This window comes from Protomyctophum bolini, assembly GCF_963924005.1.
Source record: "Protomyctophum bolini genome assembly, chromosome: 5".
Lineage (NCBI taxonomy): Eukaryota > Metazoa > Chordata > Actinopteri > Myctophiformes > Myctophidae > Protomyctophum > Protomyctophum bolini.
In genome coordinates this window covers 31,991,561-32,019,114 of record NC_137866.1, presented here as the reverse complement: position 1 = coordinate 32,019,114, position 27,554 = coordinate 31,991,561, and the positions used below count along the sequence as shown (strand labels likewise).

Genomic DNA, 27,554 nt, shown 5'->3' with positions numbered 1-27,554 from the left:
TCACCTAAAAAAAGAAAAAGTAAACTGTTTTTGTGTAATGTCTCCCTCTCTGAAAGATCGAAATAAACTATTCATTCATTCAATATTATCACATTGTCTCATAACAGATAATATTCATGGAATATTATTAGGCTACAGTATACGATAACCAACATGTGCTGTGTATCATGCAGGGTCAATCATTTCTCCTGGAGCATAATCCCGGCCTGTGCAATCTGTTAATTGCGAACGCACTGAGCACTTACTATGAGACCTAGCAGATCATGTCTGTCTGTGTGTCTGTCTGTGTGTCTGTCCCGCTATCCAAATATGGAGTGTGTTGCATCAGCAATCACTCAGCTCCATATATGGGCACAAAAGGGGCCAGGTCCACTCAGCTCCATATATGGGCACAAAAGGGGCCAGGTCCACATAGTAACAGCGGGACAGACAGACAGACAGACATGATCTGCAGGGTCTCAGCTGCTTTCGCTTCCCGCGTTTGCGCGTCTTACTGGTTAGTGATAAGTATGTAATGAATCTTAATCTTATGTTTTAATTACAATTATTTTGGGGATTGAGTGCATGCACAGTCACCGGTAGGCATCTATAGACAGAGGGGTGCTGCCATGCAAAAGATACAATTGTAATGTTGAATCAGCATGTACATTTTTTCTGTCTCTCGTATGAGCACGCACACACACACACACACACACACACACAAACCCCCAGAGGCGGAACTCTTTATGAGTAAGGCAACGCCAATACGAGGTAGGCAGACCAGGCAGCCTCTTGTGACAGAAGCGTGCAAAATCAGCAAAACGAGGGACCTCTGGTTCGTCTCGCGTCGAAAATAAGTTTGCCCTGGACAAACTTTTTTCTTTCTCCGGCATGCCATCGCGTGTCTCTGCGGTCTCAAGGAACAAATGAAGAACAAGGTCGGAACATTGTGTGTGTCGTGTTTAGTTTATATGTTGTGACGTGAAAGCCGGTTCAACCGGTGCACCGTAGCAGACACGTTTCACACTAGAGCGTGAAAAGACCCTCCCAGACACGCAGGAGGACACAGAGAGAATAGATGTTATTCTTCTGTCTGATACACTGTCAGCCTTGAAAGGGCAAAATACATAGCAAATAATGCACCAAAAGCCTCTCGCCTGAGGGTAGGCAAAAACGTAAACAAGAAAGGCAAATGCCTTAATACTTTGCCTATACAGTAAATCTGTGCCCTGCACACACACAGTAAAAGTCACGACGCCCAGTTTTCTAAAGCAAAATAGTTGTTTGTGTGGGACAAGCAAAATAATTTCTGTGCGGTGAAAATAAATAAAGCATGTCTTAACCTATCTAGAAAATAAATAATTCAGTAACCCTTTCAGATTTTGAATTCCAAACAGAACCATATTTTTTCCTATACCATTATTGCTGTATATGACGCAGACATGGAAGTTCTGGGTCTGAAAGGAACAACATATTTTCAGATAGGGGTCCGCGGCCAAATACAGATAATTCTGGGGGTCTTTGACATGAAAACGTTTGAGCACCGCTGATACGTTTTTCAGGAAAACTGTCAGGATTTGGAAGACATATTGTAGAATGTGGTCTTAGGTCTTAAATAATACACACCAGAGAGTCTTACCCCAGGTCTATAAACACACCATAGAGTCTTACCCCAGGACTATAAACACACCAGAGAGTCTTACCCCAGGACTATAAACACACCATAGAGTCTTACCCCAGGACTATAAACACACCATAGAGTCTTACCCCAGGTCCCTGAGGTGATGCTGGGGGAGACGCCAGAGGCGGCTTCTGACCTATGGAGAAGATCGATAAAAACACAGACGTTAGAAAGATTAACAATCTACTTATTACCTACACAATAAATGTTGTGCAATAGCTATTGCACACCATTGCATTGCTTTTTTTTTTTTTACCCAAAACACACTATCTTTGGGGCATGCAGCCTAGTATTCCCACCGAATAATTGATTGATTGATTGACATTTTATTTCCCAGTATGTACAGTAGAATGGGTACAGTTCAACAGGTCAATACAAAAACTGCTACGAAGATGAAACCAGCTCTTTGACTTTTTCCTTTACAGGGGCCAGTTTCGCATTGCAGCTGTCCATAGGTGCTCTTAATTGAGAGAGGTTTTGAAGGAAGTCTAGGGATTCACATTTCGTAATGGCTGTTGGTAGGGCGTTCCACATATGGAGCGGAATGGGCTGAGCATGTAACCCCTGTCCAACTCCATTTCCTTCCATTTAAAGATGCAATGTACTGTTATTCTGTTGCTCACATACAGCATACTGTAGCTAAATACAAACTATTCTTTTTCATTATTTCCTGGTGAAGAGAGCAACATTGTCATTTCTTCCCAACGGGCTGTATATCTGAAGACCCTGTTAATTTCACAGCCTAGTTAGAGATATAATGGAACACGAACAGGTGCTGGCAGGGAAACTATAACACAATGGAAGCTTTATTTCCATTGCTTTGTTGTTGATTGAATTGCAACAATTTCAAAGTAAAAAAGCTCCGAGCTAATTTCACAGCTCGACTCTGCAGTAATGCCGCTTTAAAATGCTAGACCGCGGCTAGAAAATGAGCAAAGCCTTTTAGACAGCCATCAGTGTAATTTCAGTCTATTTCAATGCTGGCTTGGAGGTGAAATCAGGACGTATTTGCTGAATAGTTATTTAATCAATCTGCACGGTAGAGTATGTTATGGAATGAACTTCCCATTGCAATCAGAACCGCAGACTCACTCCCAAGCACGTCTTCAGACTCCATCAGAGCCTGTAGCACTTGCCTTAGCCCCGACGACCTTACAGGCGTATGCAAAGGCTCATCTTGTGTAATTTAGATAGCATTTTATGTAGACATAGCACTCTATGATATTGTATACATATCTAACAATCTAAAGGTGCATTCAGACTTGGATGGTTAGAGCGGCGCGATTACATGCAAAGTGAATGCAAAGACGAGAAGTTGCGCGAGCTCCGCGAACGGGCGTGGCGAGGCGTGACCTGGCGAATATTTAAATTAAAGTCTGAACGCAACTTTATGTCTATAAATGCACCAAGTCACTGTCTGTCTGTACGTACGTGTGTACGGCTGTAATGAGAGACAGATACTGAAATCTCCGTACTTTTGTTTTGCGTTAGGCTAAAGAGTAGACAGACAGACAGGTTTTCTTTTTGCTATACAACAGTTCGGGAGGGGTTTCTGTTCCTGCAGCCCTGCTCACTGTATTAGCACTTTGTAGCACATCAAAGACACTAATGTCTTTCACTAACTTGTATGCCACTCAAACCATGCTGGAATAAAACTTTTGGCATTTAAACAACTTGCCTTATTTAAAATAACCGTCCTAGACTCAGTGAGTCGTTACAATGGGCATAAAAGGGACACAGACAGATAGGTGGAACGGGTACTCGGACACGGGTACAACGGGTATTGCATAGCCGGGTGGGGCATGGATCCCCAAGCTCCATCGTTACCGACTCGGTGCTCTACAGCCGGGACGCCCGACACAGAACCCCATAGGAATAAAGGGACAGAGATGGTCTGACATCTTGGGGCATACCTGACAAATAAAGAACTCCATATATGGCCATAAAAGGGGACACAGACATTCTAACTCATGGGTGGGGCGTGCATTTCCAAAACGTGCATCGTTCCAAGTAGGACAGTGCCCAACGGGGCATGGCTCTAGTTATTTATAATGTGTATATAGCATTAGCAGCCAGGTGAAAGAGGCTGGCCAGTTACTGCCACAGGCAGCGGGAGTTCGCAGCCAGCAGCAAGCTTATGCTATGGGGAGCCTATATACGTGGGCATGGATCACGTGGCCCGTGGGCTGCATCCAACACACAGTATGCCTAAAGAAAGATGTGATACTGATGTATGGAGGACTGAGATGGCTGGAGATGCCGCTACAACGTTTACAACATTATTTATTTTTTCTTCTTTTTTAATAAAAGAAAACGTTGCGGTTCCCTTAATAAAAATTTCTACCGCATTTGAAGACAGTGTGCAGGAGTGTTTTTGCTCGTTTTCTTTTTATATGTCAGGCACTTGGCTGTCCTTCTCCTATACACACCCGTCACTTGTAGGTGTGCAACAGTTTTGCTTTTTTTTTAATTAATAAAATGACAACAATGAAATAAAATATGTTTCTGGTTCAAAAAGCAATTCCTGTGAGTGAAAATTGTCATTCTTTTGTTATAGTTACACAGTATGAAACAAGCTGACTGGTTGGTGCATGGTAACCATGGTGATATTGAAATCTCACTTTCTCTCCCACAATTTTTGAAAATGGCTTCACCTTGTTGCCTGAGGTGACTTGAGGCAACAAATTAGTTTCAGATGGTCATATCTTCTTCATTATTTTCCCAATTTCAATGAATATTACATCATATGAAAGCTTACATTATGTAGTTTCATAATATGTAAAATGACCATGGCCTACTTGTGTCTCAAACCACTGTATTCGGTCACATATAGCACCCATCTGCTCAGAGTATACACGCAACACAGCCAGGACGCACAGAGCAGGCCTGTCTAGCGCTCTGTCACAATGTGCCCTGACTGTACGTCCACTGCACTTTGTTCCTTATATACTGTACAATTCAGCAGGCATCTGATCTGTACTGTACTGTACTGTGTTTAGTTTTAGTCACAGTCTCTTGAATATTGTTTTCATTTTGTCACATTTTAGTCACCTAGAATGTTTTAGTGTTAGCCTAGTTTTAGTCGACTAAATATCATAAGATTTTAGTCATCTAAATCTACAGTTGATTTAGTCGAACAAAATGTGTTTTTTTACTGCACCATTGTCTGGAGATTCCAGGTTAAAAAGCTCTTTAATGAGCATCTATGACAGATGCATTACCATATATTTTGCATATTCTTTTCTCATCTCAGCTCATCATTGGCCACAAAACCAACGATAAGGTCACATAAACTGGAAAACTAGTTTCCAGACATGAGAGTTGATCCCGGATTCATGAAAATGGATGGCTTAACGGCGAGGATTGATTCCCCCGCTGGGAAAGACTCAGTCAGTGTCAGTAAGTACTGTATCTTGAATAACGTATAGGTTGGTCCTGAGAGTGTGTGTGTGTGTGTGTGTGTGTGTGTGTGTGTGTGTGTGTGTGTGTGTGCGCGTGCGTGCGTGCGTGGGTAGTGGAAGCTAGGCCTATATTTCTATTTGCAAATGCAATGCAATTTTCTTCCACATTTGGCACCGCCTCATCATATACTATAGTACTCATCATATACGCCTCATCATATACTATAGTACAAATATAGCCAGAGGCATCCAAGATAGCACCTACAGATCCTTTGCACAGTTAACAGTCTTTGTATTGAGTTTGTGCTTAGTTGAAATGTACTGTAATTCTGCAAACTGTTAATAAATATGTCAATCAATCAATCAATTGCATGCAAATATTCTAACTAGACAAGCACTACGAAACTGCAGTACCCGGACAGGCACGCACACGCGCGCACACACACACACACACACACACACACACACACACACACACACACACACACACACACACACACACACACACACACACACACACACACACACACACACACACACACACACACACACACACACACACACACACACACACACACACACACACACACACACACACACACACACACACACGTAGTACAGTAACACTGGGAAACGTAGAAAACAAAAACGTAATAAACGCTTTACCCCTATATATACTTTGTTGTATAACAATGTGATGTGTTTTGAGTTTGTAGATCTGCTTTTTTCCCACTATTTGAGAATTTTTCAAAGTGCTTAAGACACTGGGGCAAAAGAGGGACAGAGATTCAGGCTATGAATGTGGACTCCAAACACTTTTCGTTCAGAAAGATAAGACATCAGAACAAACAAGCGCACACCAATATTGGGGAGGTGAACGACCACAATTGTAAAGGAAAGAGAGGTCACACAGCAGCTCGTACTGGTCACGATGCAAAAATACAGTTTTTTATTGAAAGACCAAAGTTTCGGCAAACAATATGCCTTCTTCAAGGTCTTTCAATAAAAAAATGGTGTTATCGTGACTAGTAGCCTACGAGCTGTGTGAGCTCTCCTTCCTTTACAAGAAAGATAAGGCATGCCTGAATTAAGGTCCGTAGGGTCCAAAACTTTAAATTTGTTTACCGAGCAGATATATGCAGTGTGCGGGCGCAATTGTCTATTTTGTTAGAAAGATAAGTTAAAGGAGAGTTCCGCCCTAGCCAATTTCTATTGAAATGTGTTTTTACAACACCGCTGTGGGCCTATAGGTTGGTTCTGAGAGAGTGTGTGATTCAAAACTCTATTTCACTAAGAAAGCCACTTGACGGCCCCCATGTGAGAGACCTTCCATCACAGCAGCAGAGGGAGAATATTAAGACTATATAACTTTCACTACAGTGATACTGTGGTGTGCACACAGTTATAAAATATATATTTTTTATGAGCAAAACCCAGGCCAATAACACAGCTATGGCTTTATGAGGGTTGGGGGAATACCATAATGTCACTGCTGTTGCAGCAACACGCCGTAAATACTCTGGATGGCTGTCTTTACACAGTGTTCATTTTGCTGACTATAGACTAAGACTAAAAGACTAAAAGACTAAGGACTAAGGACTAAGGACTAAATAGGACTAAGGCCCAAACCACACCACTGCAACTCCTTGCAACAAAACAAAACCACACCGCTACAACAAAACAAACCACACCAATGCAACTCCCTGCAACATACCATTGGGAATAATGGTTGCAAGTGATCGCAAGTAGTTGCATGTTGCAAGGAGTTGCATGTTGCAAGTAGTTGCATGTTGCAAGTAGTTGCATGTTGCAAGGAGTTGCATGTTGCAAGTATTGTAGTTGCATGTTGCAAGGAGTTGCATGGTGACCCTCTGGTGTGGTTAGAGATTAAGACAAAATAGTGTGTTATTCAAAAGACTAAGACTAAATCTGTTCTGGCAAAATTATTGCTTTAAGACTAAAACTAAGTAGACTAAGGTTTCTCAGAAGACTAAATTAGGACTAAGACTAAATAGTGTGTTATTCAAAAGACTAAGACTAAATCAAAAATATTATGAAAACACTGGTTTACTTTACGCCAGAGTTCCTGTTTGAGAGCAGACGAAGCTATAGCTTAAGATAGCAATGTCAAGCTTTTTTAAGATCAAGGGGGCCATAGCAGTCAGTCAAGGTCCCCCCCCAGACCCCAATCAGCAGCATGCTAATCATGCAGGGAAGCAGGTGGTACTATAGAGATAACACTAGCGGAGGTGCGGAGGAGGCCTGGTGGTCTGCATGGGGTTTGATGGATGTTGTTTAGAACGTTAAGAGCGTTCCTCTGGGTGTTATTGTGGCTGTTTGGAGCACAGAGCACTTTACAGTTTACGTTTTTTTTTTTCTTACTTGAGGAAAAGTATTCAATGCTGCAGAATGTAGAAACACTCAGTAAAAGTACAAAAGTATTGGCATCGAAAGTGCCAAAAGTAAAAGTACTAATTTATGCATAATGTCCCATTTCACGTTTTCAAATGCATATAAATCTTTAAAAAATAGCAGATCTACAAGCTCAATGCGTAGTATAGTGCTGAAGTGTATGAAATGTATGTTTTGTAATAATAATCAAAGTAACTAGTAACTAACGTTTTCCAATAATTGTAGTGGAGTAAAAGTACAATATTTGGCTCTGATATGTAGTGGAGTCGAAGTGAGAGTATTGGAAATAAACAAGTAAAGTACAAACACCTCAAAATTGTACTTAAGCACAGACAGACAGACAGACTTTCCAGGATGATTTTCTAAGAGTGGTGCTTCAAGTGATGTTTTCAACGCTCATGTTTGCTTTTGAAAGCAGCTTAAACATTCTTTATTTTCCTGACCTGAGAATGATGTCCTTTCCAGGACATGGAAAATAAAGAATGTTTAAGCTGCTTTCAAAAGCAAACATGAGCGTTGAAAACATCACTTGAAGCACCACTTCCTTTGTTCTTAGAAAATCAACCTGTAAAGGACCCTTCTCTTTATTTGTGTGCATGGGGAAACATGAAAGCACTGAATTACATAACATTTGCATATGGGGCTGAGGCTACACATTAAGCCTGCGGTTCCCAAACTTTTTCATGTCAAGGACCCCCAAAATGGTACTCCTTAGCCCACGGACCCCCATTTGAAAATATATGCCAAGGACCCCCATAAGAGAAGATTTGTACGGCTCTAGCAGTGATTTCCAACCATTTTAATTTCAAGTTCCCCCGGTTTGACCTGAATTAGGCTACGGTTCCCCCATTTAATAATTTTCTATCACTGGGTCCCCAATACATACTGTATATCAAAGTTAACTGAGTGTACAAATGTATACATACACTCTGAGTTACAGAACCATAGGGTTCATTTGGCTCCTAACTATCATTTAGCTGGGGACCCCCTGGAACTCATTCAAGGATCCCTAGGGGTACCCGGACCCCACTTTGGGAACCACTGCATTAAGCTGCAGCACAAATATGCTGATATTTACCTCTTCTATCCTCCTCCTCCTCCTCCTCCTCCTGTTGTCGTCGGGTCCTTAGAGAGGCCTTGGGGCTCAGCGCCTTGCCTTCCGCAGTGGACCACAGGCGGAACCTCACCACGTCTTCTCTGTCATCCTGCAGTGGAAAAAAAAGAAACAGTCATTAAGTCATTGAGACCTAAGACCAGATTCTACAAATGTTTTTCTATATCGGTGGTTCTCAAACCTTCTCATGTCAGGGACTTATGTATTTGGCCGCCGACCCCCATCGCAAAATATTATGTTGTTCCAGGGACCCTCACAGAGGCAGAGATATGACTTAAACAAAAAGTTCACTGTAAAAGAATATATAATTCAAAGATTTGTGACACATTTTCAGGATTTTTCAAAAAATTGCAGATCTGCAAGCTCGTAGTGCGGCACTCTGTGCTCTATGAGCTTGTAGATCTGCTATTTTTCAACAGCTAAAGTTTAAAATAATGGTCAAAGGTGGTTAAAAGCTATAAGGTGACACAGATGGGTTCCGGACCTTAACCGGTTAACTCATAAAACAGCTCTTAGCCAGAGAAATGATAACTTAATCTAATCTCCCTTCTATTCTTTATTTTCTTTTCCCCCGTAACACCACTATTACTGGTTCTCAGGTTCTGCTTCGGGCATGCAATCAAGCGAGGCCAAATTGTTTGCCGAGATAGTTGCGGCAAAAATGACAGATGACATGTCATTAAATATCAGCTAACGTGCTTTGTCTGTTTCTTAAGGGGAAACATATGGCCTCTGATAGCCGAGGTGGGCTTATGAAATGCGGAGCGGTAATGAAATAGTGACACATTTCCACTCTTTTTGTTGGAAGACGCTGGCCTCCGTCACCTCTCCCCCCCCGACTCGCCTGCGGTATACCTGAGCAGTGGTGGAAATGGAAAAAGTGCTCGATTGGTTTTACTTAACCCATTTTGACATGGGAACGATTCTACAAATGTCTTCTAAATTCTGACAGTTTTCTGAAAAACCCATGTTTCTATGTCAGTGGTTCTCAAACATTTTCACGTCAAGGACCCCCAAGATTATATGTAATTGGCCACGGGCCTGAAAGAATATATATTCAAAGATTTGCGACACATTCTCACGGGGGGGGTATATCCATAGCTGGCATATAACGTCCCATAGGCGGGGGGTACGGATATATACGGAGTACCGGTAGTTACTTTCCACCACTGTACCTGAGCCATGCTTGGAGGCTCTGCAGGGTTCTCAGATGTAGTGGGCGGCGGTGGTGCGTCTGCACTGTAGACCATGACTCCATATGGGTTGGGCATGGTGGCACCGCTACTGCCACCCTGCAGGGCGAGCTGAATCTCTTCTCCTGTCCAGTCGCCACCCTGGAAGGGGCTCCACACGCCCCAACGGAGACACTGCATGAAGGCTGCACGGGACGCCGTGGTGGTGGACAGCTGGGACACAGAGAAAAGGAAAAAAACAACGTCAAACTTTACCTATAGTCTCGGCCTGGGCCGTGGCTCGGCGGTCCAGGCACCTTGGCTGGTAAGCCAGCTTTACAGTGTGTTGAGAGTTCGAGTCCCGATCCCGACGAACTCTGCTGTGTGTATTGAGTCCTCCCCCCATCTCTGTCCACCTTCCCGTCTACCTACTGTCAACTGTCAAATAGAGGCAAAAAAACCCCCAAAAATATCTTAAATACCTAGTTTACCTAGTCTCGCGTAGCCAGACAACTATTCCACAATAACAGAATGTTAATAGAGAGTCTAGAACTACACCGTCCAAAATCAGAGCAAGAAAGATGCCATTTCCGTTCACGAAAATATATTTAAAAACATTTCCTTTCCTGCTAAGCAACAAGCTATATATGCTTAGATGATTTCTATTTATATTATCCTCATGACAGCTTTTCCGTTGCTCCAGACTGTATGACGGAAGCATTTGAAATTTGCGAGAGGCAACAGTCTGGCAACGCTAAACTAAACTTTACCTGAAGAGGTTTAATGCGCCACAATTCATGTCTGGGATTTCAACAGAACACATACTCTACTACAGCACAGCTGGTTACCAAACAGTGGGTCGGGACCCATTTGAGGGCCGCGGACACATTGTTATGGGTCCTTTTAGTTTGTGTCTCCTACGTTTGGTTTTTAATTATTATTATTTTGAAACATTTTCAAAAAGAATTGTGAAAATAGCCAAAGATCTAGCTATTTTCACTGTAGTTTGGGTCCCGGGGCAAATATCTAATCTCTGTTTTGGGTCACAGGCTGAAAAGTTTGGGAAGCACTGCGTCTACACTAGTACTGTAAGTCACAACTCCAGTAATTCTGTCAAGAAAACATAGCAAAGTTAAGACATGGTCCCCAGTGAGTGTACCGCATGCGTCTGTGTCTGACTATAACAGTGAGCTCATAGAGACTTGGAGCTCAAAGCTGGTCACTGTTCCTAAAACGCTGCGTACGGTACGTCTGATGCTTGAGAAAGTCCAATTTGTTCCAAAATGATTGTACCACACTGGCAAAAAGTGCGGAGATTGAACCCGTACAGAGGAAAATAAATGAAGTTACAAATCGGGAGAGCACAGAGACTGAGATCCCAGCTAGGAGCTTGTAATGAAAACCTCAGTGCGTGGATATACGGTATAGAGTATAGACCACACCAGCACATTGACCATGATAAGTGACTCTTAAATTACGGCATATAATTAAGTTACAGTTGCTGTTCAAATTATTTAGGCTGCAGTATTATTCTGGGAAACAGAAAGTGGCTGCTTAACCCCCTAGCCGCCAGGATTTATTTTTTTATTTATATATTGGAGTTGGAGTTGGAGATACAGTCGATTGAAAGAAACAGATAGTCAACAGCAATGGCATTAAATGTGTAATGTCCAGGACATTTCTTTTTTCTTTTTTTTGCGATAAGTTCTCATTTAAGTATTGTTTGTGTTATGACTCGAGTACATCCACACAGAACATTCTTACAATGTGGCGATACAGCAATATAATTATTTTTAAGTCGATTTTTCACCGCAAATAAAAGCTTATAAACCTATGAGTCGTCACCAGATTCATAGTTTGACACATTTTCAGATTGTTTATTCACCTTGCTACATAAGGATCTTATAGCGTCGACGTGGCCCAACTGTACAGGCACTGTTCAGTAGCAATGAACAATGTTAACGTTTGTTGAATAATAATAAATAATAAATGCGTCTACAGTACGTGTATTATTATTTAGTTTAGTCAGGTATTGAGCCTCATAAATCATGCCAATATAGTTAAATTGAAAAGGAAAGAGATTGATTATATGCAAACCTTTAGTAAACCAGTCAATTGTCGAGCCAATCTATCCTAATCAATTGACCAAGCCAGACATAGAATGATAATGTGGAAGAACTAAATTGCTTTAAAAGGCAATACGGATTACAGTAACGATTATATTTATGGACATTGGACAGACTTAGTATAAAGCCAGCAGGGGGTACACGCATGGGTACATGTGCAGTTTTTTAAGGAGCAGATCTGTTAAACGTGATTTACACGCTCGTGGCACGTCTACTTCAGCCGTCCTGGGGAAAGTAAAACCGCCTAGTCGAGTGCTTTAAAACAGTCAAGGGACCTGTGGGTTTTGCTGAATCGATTAATAAGCCAGTCAGCCGTGGACTGGGGCAATCAATCATAAGTAAGACAGGACAGAATATGCAAGGACCCCTGCCTTTGCCCACATCATTTCAAGAGAAAATGAAGCATTCTAATGGTCCATTCAAAGCCATCTGTCACAAGAGAATTATCTTGCTGTCGAACAGAAATCTTGTCTCTCCACATTTCAACTTTATATGATTTCTCGTGAATGAATGCCTTATGTTGTCATACTACAGTATCACACAAAAGTAGCTTCATGACATTTATTTTATATTGTAATTGTATTGATAAATAATGAAAAGTATTAACATGAGTGACTATTTAAATAGGATAAAGTTAGGACACAGGTTATTTTTGCCAGGTGAAACCTGGCTTATAATTGCTGCTGTTGGCTATGAGGACCTTATGGCGACTTTTGTGCGACCTAGTCATGCTTGGCTGCCCGAGTCTGACCCCATACTCTGAAACGCTGCCTAAGCCAATGGGAGTCTGACCCAGTCTGACCCAGTTGCCACTGCATGAAGCAAGCCACTGACAACGGAAGCTAATGTATGTATGCATCCAAATGATGCTGCCAACCTCCCAAGTGAGCAAATATTGGCTGTATGGAGCTTTTTAAACACACAGCCAGGTGGGCTGCAGTCAGTCAGACAGTATTGCTGTTTGTCTGTTTGCCTGTGGCAGAGGCAGACACAGAATGAACCGGGGGAGGGGAGGTTAGACTAATAAATCATATGATTATCTGTCATTATGCACTTCTTTGAGGACCTCTCTGACACATTTCACCTTGGACGACCCCCCAACCCCCCGGCAGTCCGTGGGCTCTCCAAGACGGGGCCCCAAGATGCAGATCAATATTCTATATCAATATTCGCTGCAGAAGACCCCCCCTCCCCCCCAACTAGATCTGACATTAATCCATTAAGAACTGGATTAATGTCACTTTAGCATTTAACCACATGATTAACCATTGTATACTTTAGCTATTGAAAAACACCAGATCTACAAGCTCATAGTGCGAAAATGAGGCGCACATCGTTGAATCATTATATTCTTTCACAGCAAATGTTTTTAACTCAAGTATTTGCTTCTGGGGGAGGGGAGGGGGGTCCCTGGAACATAATATTTTCAGATGGGGATCCCAACATAATTCCTGGGGGTCCTTGATATGATATGAGCACGATGCTTTTTTTTTTCTTTTTTCAGACAACTGTCAGGATTTAGAAGCCATTTGTAGAATCGACCTCAGGTCGAAATGGGTTAGCTGCCATTTCTTTGAATTGTAACTCGGCGAAATATATGGGTGGCTGTAAAACAGATAGCCGTATATTTATTAAATGCGTCGTAAGAAACCTTAAATCAAGTGAGTCCATTTTTTGAAAGTGATGATTTTGTGGAAAATGGACTAAACTGGAGAAAGATATTTTTTTTTAAAACTGGGTGTAGCCAGGAAAAGACAAAAAGTAAGACAATTTATCTAAAGTGTCCCCCCTTTTTGCTTGGAGAGTGTTTAACACATTCAGAACGGGGAACCCCTTTTGGTGTTTCAAGCATTATGTTATACTTTAGCTATTGAAAAATGGGGTGCGCACACTTTTCCGACACACCAAAGGTCCGAAGCGTGGGGACATGCAATGTGAAAATGCGATGAGGTTTCGGATCAATAGTATGTTGGAACTAAAGCTCGTAGCGCTACGAGATTGTAGATCTGCTATTTTTGTGAAAATGAAGAGCGAATCTTTGAATATATATTCTTTCAGAGCGAACGTTTTTAACTAAAATCTGGAGATGGGGGTCAGTGGCCAAATACAGACATTTCTGGAGGTCCTTGACATGAAAAAGGTTGAGCACCTGCACTGACATAGAAACATAGGTTTTTCAGAAAACTGTTAGAATTCAGAAGCCTTTTTTTGTAATCGACCCTTTCCCTTTTCCACCATGTTGGTTGAGCAGAGCAAAGGAGCAGAATGTGACTTTAGTTCTGTCAGCCGAGGCCCCAAGGCAGCCGCCTGCTGGGGCGCCAGGTCCTTAGGGGTGACACTGTGCAGTCCTAAAAATAAATATTTTAGAAATAATGAAATAAAATAAAATAAAATCTCTGGTGGGTACTAGGCTCTCCCTCCCCATTGAACAAATAAACAATAATAAATACACTTTGCACACGCTGTTCTGTTCCTCACAACAAGGCGATATTATATTAATCTTGCTTCGGGCGCCGGGAGCCTTTGATGTTCAGTCGTAGTCTTTGGAATAAAACTTAATTTGGTTTTAGTCATATTTTAGTCACATAAAAAGTAGTAGTCGACAGACATTTTTAGTCATAGTTTTAGTCTACAAAATCAACACAGGCATGTACCACACAGAGGTCCAACCAGTATTTTCGGGCGCAGGGATTAGTAGTACTGTGTTACGCAGGGACGTGCAGAGAGTGTTGGAGAGGCAGGGGCTGACATTAAGAGGGTACTTTTGAACAAAAATAGCAAAAATAGCAGATCTACAAGCTCACAAAGCGTTGCGTTGCGAGATTGTAGATCAGCTATTTTCGGGTGCAACTCTTTAGCTAGTGGAGATACGGTGTATACGACATGGATTTCTAAACAAATTTGTTCAGCGCAAAAAATGGCGCGTTCCAAGTTCAGGAGACTTCGGGGGAAAAAGCTATTCTCCTGAATGCTGCCTTCCGGCATGGCATGGAAAGGAGAGGAGGGCATTTACATTTCTTTCTCCATCAGTAAATGCTGCATTTGTGGTCTGGAGAGGGCAGTTGTTTTACAGACAGGTACAAGGGCAGGGGCTGAAGCCCCCTATGATGCACGTGGCTGATGTTACGTAAGGTACTAGAAGAGTTTTGCAAAAAGAGACAAAGCCAAATCAGGGTTATACTTTCTGCATGGATGCCTGCTATACAGCTCACAACAAAGCTCTCATATATCCCATGTCCCTCTTATCGCACACTTACAAAGTCCTCCAATCGTGCAAAAACACAAGAAGCCCATCTGTGTGTGATTGCACCAAAATAATGACCATTAGCGTGGATGAGAGACGGCTGTGCCAGACAGCACACTGAAGCATCACAGCAGAGTTGATTTCCTCCACGAAAACTGACAAAAAAATGTTCGCCAACTACCTTTTTTACATCAAAACGATGACTCAATATAGGCTACTGTCGTCAACAGATAAAAACTAGACTAAAATGTTAGAGGAGAAGAGGTCATTTTTGTTTGGTTGTGCTCGGGTTGTGAAAATAGCAGATCTACAAGCACACAGCGGCATCAGTGTGTGTGTGAATGGGTGAATGTAATGCACTATGTAAAGCGCCTTGGATAAAGGCGATATATACTGTAAATGCACCATTTGCCATTTACCAGACGTCAACTAAACATACCAGCTCTCTGACAGCGTGATAAAATAAATAAATAAATACGGTTCCAAGAAACGGTTCCAAATACGATGGAACAGATTCCAGTTCTTAAATCTCCGATCTCGGGTCTGAAAAAGAACGGGTTCCGGGTCCCCCGACCCTAACTGTGACACGTTGTTGTGAGCTTGTAGAGTGACTGTTTTGTAAATGAGACACAGTGTTGATTTCACCGACTAACACACTATGGCGGGAAATGTTCGTCGACTACCATTTTTCACTGACAAAAATGAAATGGAAACAAAATAAAGATCGGCTATTTTCAGCAAGTGGAAATTGGAAAATCAGCCATTACGACGGCACCAAGTCCCGCCAAAATACGTTTTAGTCGACAAAAACAATTGTGGAGGCCTGGGCCGTGGCACCTTGGCTGGTAATCCAGTCTGCATGGCAGTGTGCCGCGGGTTCGACTCCCAATCCCGACGGCCTTTACTGCATGTCACTTCCCCATCTCTCTCCCCATTTCACCCTCTATAAAAAATATAAAATAAAGGTGGAAGTCACAAAAAAACCCATAATAAAACAACTGTGGATTTAGTCGACTACATTCTTATATTTAGTTAACACTAAAACATTCCAGGTGACTAACATGTGACTAAAACTAAATGAAAACTATTCAAAAGACTATAAAACTAGAATCCCAATTTGCTGTCAAAATCAACACTAATGGGACACCATTGTACAACTAATATCAAGCTACAACATATACTGTATACAGATTTAATACACGGATGGAATGGCCTTGACTGGGAAGATATGGATCGTTATATAGATCAAGAAAAAAAAGATGAAGGCATCTCAAATTGATTTCAAGAAATGCTCATTTCCCAATCATACCAACAATGGGATGAAGTCATTTGCACATCAGCCACAGGCATGAACTGAGCAAAACAAAACAAAAATGAAAAGAGATAACTCATTTAGACCTGAGGACACATCTGTGTCGCCTTATAGCTTTTAACCACTTTACCCGTTATTTTTAAACTTTAGCTGTTGAAAAATTGCAGATTTGCAAGCTTGTAGATCTGCCATTTTGGAAAAATCGTGGAAAATGTGTCTCAAATCTTTGGATATACAGTATGTTCTTTCACAGCAGACGTTTTTTTTTAACTCAAATCTTTGCTTCTGAGGGGGGTTTCCCTGGAACGACATATTTTCGCCGGCCAAATACAGATAATTCTGGGGGTCCTTGACATGAAATAGTTTGAGAATCACTGTTATAGAAACATAGGTTGTTGTTGTTTTTTTTCAGAAAACTGTCATGATTTAGAAGACATTTTGTAGAATCTGGTCTCAAGTCATAATGGGATAAAGCATGAGGACAACATGAATCACGACCGTGATATTTCTTTCCAACGGGATGGACATCAAAGCAGTGTTATTTACATATGAACCGCGCAGAGCGCTGCACGACAGCTCGGGCCAAACAGCCAAACAAAAGGATTGCGGAGGAATCTCGACGTGGCTCCATGGGTTGTGATTTGGGGTATAATAAACAAGCGGGTATAATAATAAACTATAGTTATACATCCAGAGCCAAACAGAGAATTCATATTATATGTACTGTATATATTATATTCATATATTTTATTATACTGTATGGGTAATCCTCAACACACACTGTACATGAACACATACACACAACAACAACATTCCGAGGGAGACGTGAGATTAAGCTCTGTGTTTTCCACTTGATTATATGACAGTGACGATGGATGTTCACGTACACAGTGGCACGCCTCGGGGAGACATCGCGGCCGACGAGATGAATTGCCGGGGTTTATAATGTGAGGGAAAAAAAGTCAGGAGTGGCTCGCGGTTCAGAAACATCGACATGACGTGACCACAACAACTGTAACTCAGGAAGCCCGGATCAATACGGATGCCCGCTGGTGGAAAAGACAGGCGGGAATCAATGCCATTATATATTTCAGGGGAAAAAACACTTCCTTATTGCCCTTTGCAGGCACACCATTTGTATTTGGTAAGCATTTGGACTAATCAGGCTTTCATTAAAAAGCTCATAAAAATGACCCGCTAAAGTAACTGGCCGTCATGTGTGTCAGGGAAGAGCAAGTGATCGATAGTCAATTTCCTCCAACATCTGATTAGACTGTTGATCTGAGTGTGAGAGTCTATATTTAAAATACAATAAACGTGAAGGAAAGCAGCGTTTGCTTACATTGGTGGCATCTGACTGCAAAACAGCAGTGGAACATCATTGCCCCCCGGCCAAAAAAACAAGGAAAACAGCAAAACATTCTGGGGTTTTTCTTTTTGTTTTTCATAAAGTTGTACAGCAAACAATAACAGTCTATGTCACTGCACACACACAAAAAGCATTTTCTAAAGGGGAGAATCCATCAACCTTGTTAAGAAGCGCAAAAGGCAATGTTGTGGCATCTCTGCAGATGACAAAACACTTTTGAAAATACAGATGGGCTGGAAATAAAGATCTCTTGTCTGTGACCTGAAGGAACAAAAGCAATCAAACTCGAGAGTCCACTTAGTTAGGAACTTGGAGCGGGAAAAAGCATGACAAAATCTGTGTCGGCATAAAATAGGATTATGTCAAAATGTGACAGGTATCCAGTGTTGCATCATCATCATCATAAAACATTGCTGGTTTTGGCACCAATACAAAGTTGACAAAGAACAAACTAAACAACACTGCTATTTAGAAAAAGCCTGATCTACCACTAACGTATAAAAGTTAGAATTAAATCTGGTTTGTGGGAGCATTGTCTCGGTGAGATTCAACGGAGAAAGGTGAGACTTCCAACGACTAAGGGCTTTAGAGTGTGTCTGGAATTAATAAATTAGGGGGACGTGGGCACTAGTGGGGGACGGAGTCTGACAGTTATTACAATTACTGCAGTCTGCTGGGCCTTGCTCAACTCATTATTTCAGCCAAGACCCTGTGACAGGAACCTGAGGGTCCCTCAGCATTGCGTACTTATTAGTCTCCACAATCAGAAGCCCCCCCAGAGCGAGTGGAGTGGAGGGGGACATGTACCGAGATCATTAACTTAAGAGCACTAAACCACTCACATTTTCATCCATCTGCACGAGCATTTCAAATGAAACCTGGATACTTTGTTCCACTCGGCTTCACCATGGCTAACCCATTAGGACCTGGAATGCATCTGTGTCGCCTCATAGCTTTTAACCACGCTTTAACCATTATTTTTTAACTTTAGCTAGCAGATCTACAATCTGAGCTATATGCCATTACGAGATCTGCTATTTGTTCTTGAAAAACTAATCTTGAAAACGTGTGCAAATCTTTGAATATATATTCTTTCGCAGCAAACATTTTCTTTTTACTCATATTTGCTTCTGCCCCCCCCAGAATAGTTTAGGAATTTGGGAAATAGTTTGAGAACCACTGATATAGAAACTTTATTTTTTTGTTTAATCTGGTCTCAATGGTTTAAATAAGGCTCAGGGAAAAAAAGTGTGTTCAGATCTTGCTGCCGCTGATTGCGAGCCTTCAAGGAAAAATATTCATAACAGGCTTTTTTCTGGGCACCATGCAAGCCAATTTAATACGAAAGAGGACCTTTTGATATCAAGAGGTGGGTTATTCAACTGCAATAGACAGAAAGCTATGTCACCATAAACAAGATGATAATGGCCTCCTTATACGAGCTGCCCAGGCGCAGCATTCACATCCAATCTAATTTGCAAGGATGTACTGAGTGGGGGGAAATACATAATGCGGCACCACCAATCCGACTGACATGTATCCAGGGGTGAAAGTAGCTTTCATTTCTTACAGGACCTCCCAGAACGACACCCGGACGCGCCGCGAAGCCTGAAATTCATAGAAAACTGATTTTTTTTTGCAGTTATACAAAACAGGTCTTACACCTGCATTAGGCTACCTATTTCATTACACTTACTATAACATGATTCATTGTAACAAGTCCTACACCTGTCCTATTTATACCATAATCACAAAGAAATGGAATGCTTCAATATACCAGATCTATAATAAACCCATGTACTAGTCTAAGACACACAAACCTGAATTTGATCAGTTTTGTATTTGAGGCATACACGAGAAACAGATTATCATTTAAGAATTTGTTTTGTCAATGTGCAAAATAACGAAAATTACCCAAAACTCCATCTCCTAATATTTTTGTTGAGGATAGATAGAGCAGAACAGGTAACAGAACAGAACATTTAAAACAAAGTCCACAGAGGCCTAACCCTAAAGTAGTTATCCTTATCCTCTTGTCCTAGCTCCATACAAGTAAGAGGGAGGGAGACTGACCTCACCAGCTCCATACAAGTGAGAGGGAGAGAGACTGACCTCACCTGCTCCATACAGAGGGAGAGAGACTGACCTCACCAGCTCCATACAGAGGGAGAGAGACTGACCTCACCAGCTCCATACAGAGGGAGAGACTGACCTCACCAGCTCCATACAGAGGGAGAGAGACTGACCTCACCAGCTCCATACAGAGGGAGAGACTGACCTCACCAGCTCCATACAGAGGGAGAGAGACTGACCTCACCAGCTCCATACAGAGGGAGGGAGACTGACCTCACCTGCTCCATACAGAGGGAGAGACTGACCTCACCTGCTCCATACAGAGGGAGAGAGACTGACCTCACCTGCTCCATACAGCGGGAGGGAGACTGACCTCACCAGCTCCATACAGAGGGAGAGAGACTGACCTCACCAGCTCCATACAGAGGGAGAGAGACTGACCTCACCAGCTCCATACAGAGGGAGAGACTGACCTCACCAGCTCCATACAGAGGGAGAGAGATTGACCTCACCAGCTCCATACAGAGGGAGAGAGACTGACCTCACCTGCTCCATACAGAGGGAGGGAGACTGACCTCACCAGCTCCATACAGAGGGAGGGAGACTGACCTCACCAGCTCCATACAGAGGGAGGGAGACTGACCTCACCAGCTCCATACAGAGGGAGAGAGACTGACCTCACCTGCTCCATACAGAGGGAGGGAGACTGACCTCACCAGCTCCATACAGAGGGAGAGAGACTGACCTCACCAGCTCCATACTCAGCGTGAGAAGTGGCAAGGTACCGGAATAACCCCTTTAGACCTGAGGACGCATCGGTCACGCATATAGCTTTTAACCACAGATCTACAAACTCGGTGCCGCGCTACGAGATTGTAGATCTGCTATTTTTTAAGCACCAGCTGACACATATGTAAACAAAGGGTTTTTCAGAAAACTCATGATTTAGAAGACGTTTTGTAGAATCTGGTCTCAGCAGGTCACAATGGAATAAGCCGGTGCCGCATGGCAACAATTAGGCTTAGATGGGCAAACATGGCCCCGTGTCCCCTCGTCACGTTGCCAAGACAGGCGTATTATGGGAAGAAGGATGGTGCTCCTGGCAACTGACAGGGAAAGGACTCACTCTGAGCACCATCGTTGGATGGGATTGATGCACTACCTCAGTGGGGAGAGAGAGAGCTGACATTCACTTTAACCCAGTAAGAACTGAGACCAGATTCTACAAAATGTCTTCCCCTCAACTTAGCCGCCTCCGGTGAGAAAGGACAGAGACCTCGAGGGAGGACTGACCTCCACACAATCAGCCATAGCGACTCAGTTAAATATAACGCCTCCCGACTCCTGATGACATTACCATGCTTTACGATTTTTCATTACATTTAGTTAACATTGTGTTGACATTTTCCGGACTCGGTTTCCAAATGTTTACATGTGGCACAGCTTCAATACGTCATCAGTCTCGCCTTGATCCTCTAGCTGCGGCTGAGCGGTCCGAAAGCAGCTGGTTCAGAGGGTACATGGTCTCTGCCCGAGAGAGTCCTCACTACTGCCACCATCTGGCAGAGTCAGGTTATGTTTCTATGTCAGTGGTGCTCAAAGTATTTCATGTCAAGGACCCCCATAATTATTATGTAATTGGCCGCGGACCCCGCCCCCTCCCCATCTGAACATATGTTGTTTGAGGGACCCCTCAGAAGCAAAGATTTGAGTTAAAAGCATTCGCTGGGGAAAGCATACATATTGAAAGATTTGTGCCACATTTTCACGATTTTTCAAAAATAGCAGATGTACAAGCTTGTAGATCTATTTGGTTAATAATGGTTAAAAGTGGTTAAAAGCTATAAGGATGACACAGATGCGTTCCAGGTCTTAGTGGATTAATTAGGCCAACAATGCACCATGTTTCCTTTCCTCTCGTTCCCCCTCAACTTAGCCGCCTCCGTGAGAAAGGACAGAGACCTCGAGGGAGGACTGACCTCCACACAATCAGCCATAGCGACTCAGTTAAATATAACGCCTCCCGACTCCTGATGACATTACCATGCTTTACGATTTTTCATTAACATTTAGTTAACATTTGTGTTGACATTTTCCGGATCGGTTTCCAAACAAAAATATAAGCTTGTTTCTTTGAGGTGTGGGGGTTAGTTAGCTCACTGCCGAGCTATTCCAGGAGTCCATCATGGGGCCGAGGGGAGAGCTGCAATGACCCACCGGAGAGGACCTTTGCTTGAGTACTGTACTTAAGTACAAGTACAGTCAGAGTATTTAAAATTTATTTTTCAAAAATAGTTTTACTTTATATTCCAGGCAAATATTGTACTTTTACTCCGCTACAATTATTTGAAAAATGTAGTTACTTTGAAGATTTCGATTATTATTACAAAACATACATTAGCCACTTCAGCCCATATTATTTCAAAAAAGCCGATCTACGCATTGGGAGCTTGTAGATCTATTTCCAAAAGCTTCTCTTTCTGCATAACCAGTACTTTGACTTTTGCTACTTTGAGGACATTCTGATGCCTATACTTTTGTACATTTTGAATTGCAGACTTTTACCTGTAACAGAGTATTTCTATATAGCAGTATTGATACTTTTTACGCAAGTAAAACAATTGAGTACTTTTTCCACCACTGGAGGGCAGGGAGTCATTGTTACGAGACACACTTTTAATGAGCAATGTGAAGGAACGAGGGAAGGCTTTCAACGAGAGAGAGAGAGCCTCGTCATCTATATATACAAGTGAAAAGGTGTACCCATACTCATTCTTCATGCTCTATCTCCGACCGAACCACACTTTTACCACACATCTCTATATGCAAAATAAATTCGCCACCCTCCCCGAACTGACATAGCCTATTTTTTAGCCGTTCAAGTTTCTTATTTACTCTGCAAATATTACTTTTATGAAAATCACGATCGAGCCAGCAGATAAACGGGTGCCACAACACGCCGAGAAACAAGGAATTTAACCACGCTACTTGCATACACTGCAACTCGCTTACAATTCGCAAACCTGGCAACACTGCCTGCCTCTTACGTCACCAGCTCTGCTCCTCCTGGCCTCCGTAGTCCGTCGCGCTCACAATCTGTCGCAGCCATCTTGCTTTTCTTTTGGATGGGCGAGTGGACATTTAATGCTAATAAATTAATTATAGGTCCAGCAAGCAAATCATGATGGTCTGATTGTGCTCAATAGGTCACAATAACATTCCGAAATTAGGTGTTGTGTTTTGTATGGCATTTTCCCCAGTAGTAGTTGCATATCTATCTCAGCTTTTGCCTGATAGCACACATGCTAACGTCAGCAGCCATAGCAACATACAGTGTGCGCAGACATAACATGAGTTGTTTACAACACAAACACACGGCCTTTTCACCACGCAATACACACAACAGCTCGGGAGTTATTAAACCGAACGTGGACGCTGTTTCAGTGTTACATTTGCTGCGCATATCGGAATAATTGTAACGGCATGCATGATAAATGTAACAACGCTAAAAAACACCATTAAACATATCGTTTTCACCTTAAAGCTATTACATTTCATTGAAGCAACTCCTTAGCATTGTTTTCATACCATGGATGTGATAAGATAATGTATCAAACATAAGGGAAATATTAAATAGGATCGGGTGTACCAGTTTGGCCATTTCTTTTTTTTCAATGGGGCAATACATTGATTAAACAAACGTTTGATTGATTGAGTTGTACAACGTTATACAACCCTAAACTAATTTTAGAATACACTACACAATACAATACAATTTTAGAACATATTTTGCACGTTCCATTTTTTTACTCAGAGATCCCTTTAGCTACACATGTAATATTTCCAGGCAACGGACCTACACATGTCAGCTACCATAAACCACTTCAAGTTATTAGGACGAAATAACTGACAGGAGTGACGGTGCTGTGCTGTGAGTAAACTAATAGGGGAGAGCCGCCAAGGATGTAACATTTTGCACGTTTCATTCTTTTACTCAGAGATCCGTTTAGCTACACATGTAATATTTTCAGGCAACGGACCTACACATGTCAGCTACCATAAACCACTTCAAGTTATTTTTTTGATAAAACAGGTCGGGAGTTATTCAACCGAACGTGGACGCTGTTTCAGTGTTACATTTGCTGCGCATATCGAATCAATTGTAACGGCATGCATGATAAATGTAACAACGCTAAAAAACACCATTAAACATATCGTTCTCAGCTTAAAGCAATTACATTTCATTGAAGCAACTCCTTAGCATTGTTTTTATACCATGGATGTGATAAGAAAATGTATCAAACATAAGGGAAATATTAAATAGTATCGGGTGTACCAGTACCAGTTTGGCCATTTCTTTTTTTTCAATGGGGCAATACATTGATTAAACAAACGTTTGATTGATTGAGTTGTACAACGTTATACAACCCTAAACTAATTTCAGAATACACTACACGATACAATACCATTTCAGAACATATAATATTGGCCAATATGTAAAATATGTAAATATTACATATAATGGCATTGAATGGAAGCGGACCATTTGTAACACATGTTACAAATGACCCGCTTTTGCACGTTTTCTTTGCAGTTGCTTACAGACCAGAATGAACGTGAATTCCGTCTAAACACGATGCAAACTAATGAAGAACATAAGCATGAACACATCCATGTGGATTTTTATTCACCAACACCAAAGACAAAAATTGTACCACACATATACTCCAGGTGTAAAATTAGACGCATTTTGAAGGTAAACACTTCAAACTTCAAACTCCTGGCCACGTAGAGTACGTTGCTGTACACATACTGACGCGATGGCGTCATGGTGGCGTTGACCAATCAAGATATAACGTCCATGTTACAACCGTGAAGCGTTACAACCTTGGCGGCTCTCCCCTACATTTGTTACTAACATTAGGTTGTGGCGAAGTAGACACGTGGCCAGCAGATACTGTGTTTTGGACAAACAGGCTAGGTATTGGTGTTGATTTGGGTCAACTGGACAAACAGCGTGGTGTTGTTTTGTGTCTGTGTTTGTGTTGGAGCGCCTCAGTGTGGCCGTACAGGTCATGTGCAACCTCTTCCACAGAGAGATGGAGACACTAAATCTCAGCTGGACAAACATGTTTGCATGCATGCATCGCTGCCTTGCATGCTGTGTGCTACTGTTGAGTCTGTCACTTACTTTGACTGATTTATGGCATTGTCTTTCTGTTAAAATCCAACTATGTTAATTTAAGAACTCTGGGCATATAGGTCATTGTTTATTCACTGTGCACACGTGTAGCCTATTGTATGTCAGACTGTATGTCTGTCCCACAGTCACAATCCTTTAGTACTTAGGCTGTGGAAATATTCAGGACAAAACAATGGTACATTTCCAATAACCCATTCGTTACTACATGTGGAGTCAACTCCCGCCATTTATTTCTTCCCATAGTGCGTGGCAAAGTCGCTCTGGGATGAGTGCGCGCGTAGCGCGCACGAAATTCTAGTTACATACACATCATTAGAGCCTGCATGGGTACACACATAAACATGCACATGTACACACAAGCACGGCCGCGCAACACACATTACGACACATGTACATGCACATGCATTCGCAGATGTGAACCCAAAGCGAGGTCACAGCAGGAAACACACACACACACACACAAGACATAATGGTGACGACATAGCAAAACCTTTTACCTCTTAAAGCCTATAGAGCGCCGCAGTGACGTCAGAGCCAGACCCAGAAGTAAAAATCCCATTCACCTGGACCATAGGGAATTCTCGTATCAGCCATAATATCGTAACAATTCCATGTACACTTACCATTGTGGTCGTGGTTGTAAAATGGTTCTATATGCTCCTGTAGAAACCCCAAGCATGCATGCTATCACTCTAGTTTTAGTAAAAACGATCTTTATGCGCGACCTCACGGAGAAGTACTTCATTACCCAGAATGCTAAAGTCCAAACATCCGGTGATGTCGACGTCTGTGATTGGTGGAGGTTGCGGTTTCCGTGGAAATCGTTACTGCCCCCTGTTGACCCGCCATATTAGAACACTAGTATTCTAATACCGTTTACAGGTATACGTGCAGGTACAATGATTTCTTTATCGAATATGTTACGGTATTTTAAAAATGAAGAAAAGATTGTCCGCCGCGGTGAAAACCACTATGAGTCTGGCCATGTCCTGGCATGTTCTTTTTCACAAGGCCAGCTTATTGGCTCTGTAAGAGCCAGTATGAAGAACAAGACATACAAAGTTATGGTGAGTTCAGAATTAGTAACTAACGTTTATCTCTCTACGTCTACATAAATCAAACTGACTCAAACAATTCATGTTATAGTGGGAATTACAAATTAATTAACGAATTAATAAACAGCAGGGGAGAACACAAGTACCAGCCAGAAGTAACAACATTATTTATGATGACTGATGTTAAAATACAGTAGTGTACAGCAGGAGATCTCACACAGTCACACACACACACACACACACACACATTAATATTTTAATGGCCAGTGGTGCATGTACTCAATTTGTTTTAGTAAAAAAAGTAAAAGTATCAATATTGCAATGTAGAAATACTCTGTTAAGTACAGTCAAGGTAATCAGAAGTTACTTGTAGTACTCATTGTGCAGAATGTCATGTTTCACAAGTTATTATATGTATACAATTTATCACAAAACAATGAGACATGTTGTAAGCTTGTAGATTGGCTATAAGTGTATATTTTGTAATAATAACCAAAATCTATAAAGTAACTAACTGCCTGGTAACTAAGGTTTTCAATTAATTGTAGTCGAGTAACACAAAATACATTATACATTATTTAAATCATGAGGTACCTTTGGATTTATATAAAATGTAATGATTAGGTAAGAACATATGCTATCCATTACATTGAAGCTGTGATTGTTATTTTTGTTATCAAGTATCAAACATTGAAGCTGTGATATCATCGTATACGTCTCGTCCATAATGTGAACGCCGACTTGTTCTTCGGGAAAGTGTGGAAACGGCAAATATTGACCCCAGGCCGGTGGTTGCAGTCGGGAACAAAGCACTGCACCATACTTATGTTATGGTACAAAAGAACAGATAAACTTTTTAATGTAGACTAGAAACTATAATCAAAGAACAAACACTACACGACTGACGACTCCAGTGCACAACGCGGGCAATTTCTCATTCCAGCCTTCCAGGAAGTGAACGTCAGTCGCAATGCTTCATGGGAGTGTAGTTTCGACATTTTGGACAAAAAGTATGTACACAGTGTTGTACCCTGCCCCTTTTTTCTTCTTTCTGATTATTTATTCGGTGCAAAAAATTTAGTTTATTGTCATGATTTCTCACGACTCGAGTTGGCTTTGTACGAGCCTTAAAAGGTCTTTAAATAAATACGGACTGAATTGGCTATGACTGAAATGAATGGTAAGTTACTTCCTGGGCCGTTCGTCCGTTCTGAGAGGGGGAGGGACTGCGACGCTCTATAGGGCAGTGGTTCCAAAACTATGTCATGTCAAGGACCCCCAAATTGATGCTAATAAGCCCTATTTGAAAAAAATATGCCAGTCCCTGGCATATTTTTTTCAAATAGGGCTTACCATAAGAGAAGATTTGTACGGCTCTAGCAGTGATTCTCAAACCGTTTCATTTCAAGGACC

The 27,554-nt window shown here is 41.8% G+C and overlaps 1 protein-coding gene across 1 annotated transcript in view; it reads right to left on the bottom strand.

The window, feature by feature from the left end:
* nphp4 (nephronophthisis 4) overlaps positions 1–27,554 on the bottom strand; it is a 268,172-nt gene that overhangs the window by 113,075 nt on the left and 127,543 nt on the right. Inside the window, exons 9-11 of the mRNA XM_080762891.1 lie at positions 9,763–9,993; positions 8,552–8,678; positions 1,747–1,796 (exon numbers count right to left, since the gene is read on the bottom strand). Coding sequence (XP_080619017.1) covers positions 1,747–1,796; positions 8,552–8,678; positions 9,763–9,993 — 408 coding nt within the window. The remainder of the gene's footprint in view (positions 1–1,746; positions 1,797–8,551; positions 8,679–9,762; positions 9,994–27,554) is intronic.